At 37.0% G+C, this 3,457-nt stretch overlaps 1 protein-coding gene across 1 annotated transcript; it reads left to right on the top strand.

Moving 5' to 3' along the window:
- Positions 1-778: 778 nt before the first annotated feature.
- LOC136175439 (olfactory receptor 4P4-like) lies at positions 779-1,744 on the top strand. Its single transcript, XM_065945733.1, has one exon. It carries the CDS (start codon positions 779-781, stop codon positions 1,742-1,744), a length of 966 nt encoding a protein of 321 aa, XP_065801805.1.
- The last annotated feature ends 1,713 nt before the right edge of the window (positions 1,745-3,457 follow it).

The following is a 3,457-nucleotide window of genomic DNA, read 5'->3' as shown; positions in this document are numbered from 1 at the left end:
GACTGGTGTCCAACTCTTTGAGACGCTATGGGCTGTTGCCTTCCAGGCTCCTCTGTCCATGGGATTTTCCAGCAAGAATACTGGAGTGGCTGCCATTCCCTCTTCTAGGGGATCTTCCCGACCCAGTGATCAAACCAGTGTCTCCTGCTTTGAGGCAGATTCTTTACCACTTGAGCCATCACAGAAACCTTAGGATGCCTTATTTAAGTTAATGTTCAGCAGTTCAAGCTGGGATTTTAAATAAATTTGTGTTTCTTTGGGATTCATCCCAGATAATTCAGGGAATTTTGTTAGATAATTTTAAAAGAAGGAAAGTTGCCTTCATGTATGGCCACAAGAATTGGCAAAAAACCCTACAATATTGTAAAGTAATTAGCCTCCAACTAATAAGAATAAATGGAAAAAGGATAAAAAAAATGAACTGAAAAATATACAAAAGAATATTTTCTTGCCTTGGGACAATTAGTCCTCTTTGTTTTGTAAAATATTTTATTAACAACAATTAACATTTTTGTTTTCAAAATAGTGCTTAAACATTTAAAACCTTTACAAGTAATTGAGTAAATCAAAATCATTTTCATTATAAATTGTTTTGCAATAGATTTATAAAGTAAGTTAGATTAAACACATTTACTAAATCTATAATTAATATTAAGGTTTTATTCGTGCAAATGTATTTTTGGTAAATTTTATACTATTGTGCTCATATTCGCCCAAGCATATGTCTTCTTTTTCTCAGAAACATAAGTCATTTGTGTATAACCTACACTAAACTCAAATGGAAAACCAGAGAAACATATCAAAATTCATTCTTCTAGGACTTTCATATGACCAGAACATACAAATATTTTGCTTTGTGTTTTTCTTATTCTGTTATCTTGTCTTGTTGGTAGGAAACCTTCTGATCCTCTTCTCCATTCAATGCAGTCCTCTTTTTAACCAACCAATGTACTATTTCCTCAGCCACTTATCCCTCATAGACATCTGCTATACCTCCAGCGTGACACCCAAATTAATTGGAGATCTGCTAGTAGAGAGAAAGACTATTTCCTATGGTGACTGCATGCTACAGGTTCTTACCATGCACTTCTTTGGAGGTACTGAGATCTTTATTCTTACTGCCATGGCTTTTGACCGCTATGTTGCCATCTGCAAGCCTCTCCACTATGTGATTATCATGAACAGAACAAGATGCAATCTTCTCCTCTTTGCTGCCTGGGCTGGTGGAGCCGTCCATTCCTTTCCTCAATATTTGATGGCAACCGGCTTGCCTTTCTGTGGTCCTAATGAAATTGATCACTATTTCTGTGATATTTTTCCATTGCTAAAAATTGCATGTACTGACACCTACATCACTGGTGTGCTTGTGATTGCCTTTTCAGGAATGGTTGCCTTAGTTACATTTGCTGTCTTGTTTGTTTCTTATGGCATTATATTATTCACTTTAAAAAATCGTTCAGCTGAAGGAAGGCACAAAGCCCTCTCTACCTGTGGGTCTCATATCACTGTGGTCATCTTATTTTTTGTACCTGCTATCTTCATCTATCTTAGACCTCCCACTACTTTCCCTGAGGATAAGGTATTTGCATTATTTTACACGATCATTGCCCCCATGTTCAATCCCTTAATCTATACTCTAAGAAATGCAGAGATGAAAAATACTTTGAAAAAATTTAGTATCAAGCTTTGTTTTCAAAGGAAGCACACCTTTAAGGAAAAATTTGTGCAGCAAAGAGATATTTAGAGTAGCAACTATTTTAATGTGGTTCCTGTGAGTCACCTCTCTTGGTGCCCTACAGAAAATAATAATAATAATACAAAGATAGAATCAATAATTCAGATCACTGTAAACAAAGTTACTTGCTTTTCACCTAATAACATAATTTTAATACCATTTCTAATATTAATTAAGGAGTTGTATAATAAAATTATTTACCTAAATTGATAAGTAAGTGGCTAGTCATTGTATCCAGAATCAAAGCTCACTCCTGTTAAAATGAAAAGTGCAAGTCACTCAGTTGTGTCTGACTCTTTGTGACCCCATGGACTATACAGTCCATAGAATTCTCCAGGCCAGAATACTAGAGTGGGTAACCTTTCCCTTCTCCAGGGGATCTTCCCAACCCATGAATCAAACCAGGGTCTCCTGCATTACAGGCAGATTCTTTACCAACTGAGCTGTTAAAATGAAGGGGGAAAAATACCAAGACAAAACAAAATGAAAAGTAGTAAAAAGACAAATTGTGGCCTATGAACAGATTAACACACACACACACACACACACGAAGAAAGCAGTTTTGCTGCACATGGATTTTTTTAGCAGCTTTACTCATGATTACCAAATCTTGGAAGCAACCCAGATGTCCCTCAATAGGACATAAATAGATAAATAAGTTGTAGTATATCCAAACAGTGGAATACTATTCAGAGTTAAAAACAAATGAGCTATTAAACTGTGAAAACTCATTCAGGAAACTTGAATGCATATTACCAAATGAAGGAAACCAGACTGAAAGGACTATCTGCTATATAATTTCAACTATGTGACATTCTGAAAAAGGCAAAACTATGGAGACAGAAAAAGTATAAATGAATGTAAAGGATTAGGGAAGGGAGAAGGATGAATAGGTGGAGCACCAAGGATATTTAAGGCAGTGAAATTCTTCTGCTTGTTTCTATAATTTTGAATCTTATCAATGTATAAGTCAAAACCCTCAAAATATGCAGTACTTAGAGTGAACCCTAATGTAAACTATAAATTTGGAGTGATAATGATGCTTTTGAACTGTGATGTTGGAGAAGACTCTTGAGAGTCCCTTGGACTGCAAGGAGATCCAACCAGTCCATCCTGAAGGAGGTTCGTCCTGGGTGTTCATTGGAAGGACTGATGCTGAAGCTGAAACTCCAGTACTTTGGCCACCTCATATGAAGAGTTGACTCATTGGAAAAGACCCTGATGCTGGGAGAGATTGGTGGCAGGAGGAGAAGGGGACGACAGAGGATGAGATGACTGGATGGCATCATCGACTCAATGGGCATGAGTTTGAGTAAACTCTGGGAGTTGGTGATGGACAGGGAGGCCTGGCATGCTGCGATTCATGGGGTCACAAAGAGTCGGACACGACTGAGTGACTGAACTGAACTGAACAATGCATCATTGTAGGTTCCTTTGATTTTAACAAGTGTATCCCTCTGAGGGGGAGAGTGTCCCATTGTGGGGACAGGGGGTATATATGGGATCTTTGTACTTGAATCTCAGTTTAGTCATGAACCTAAAACCTCTCTAAAAATAAAGTTTTACTGATTAGCAAATACATTGTGGTACAATACTTAAAGGAAATCTTATAACTAAGTGAAGAAGAGACTCTCAGAAAGATTTTCTTAAATTAAGGGGAAAAAAACCCACACTTTTCCCTTTTTATGAAAAGATCTTTTGTGCAAGTTTACTAGTTTTTAA

The sequence above is a fragment of the Muntiacus reevesi genome, chromosome 9 (genome assembly GCF_963930625.1).
Source record: "Muntiacus reevesi chromosome 9, mMunRee1.1, whole genome shotgun sequence".
Classification (NCBI taxonomy): Eukaryota; Metazoa; Chordata; class Mammalia; order Artiodactyla; family Cervidae; genus Muntiacus; species Muntiacus reevesi.
The sequence above is the reverse complement of the archived record's forward strand: the minus strand, read 5'-3'. Positions and strand labels throughout refer to the sequence as shown.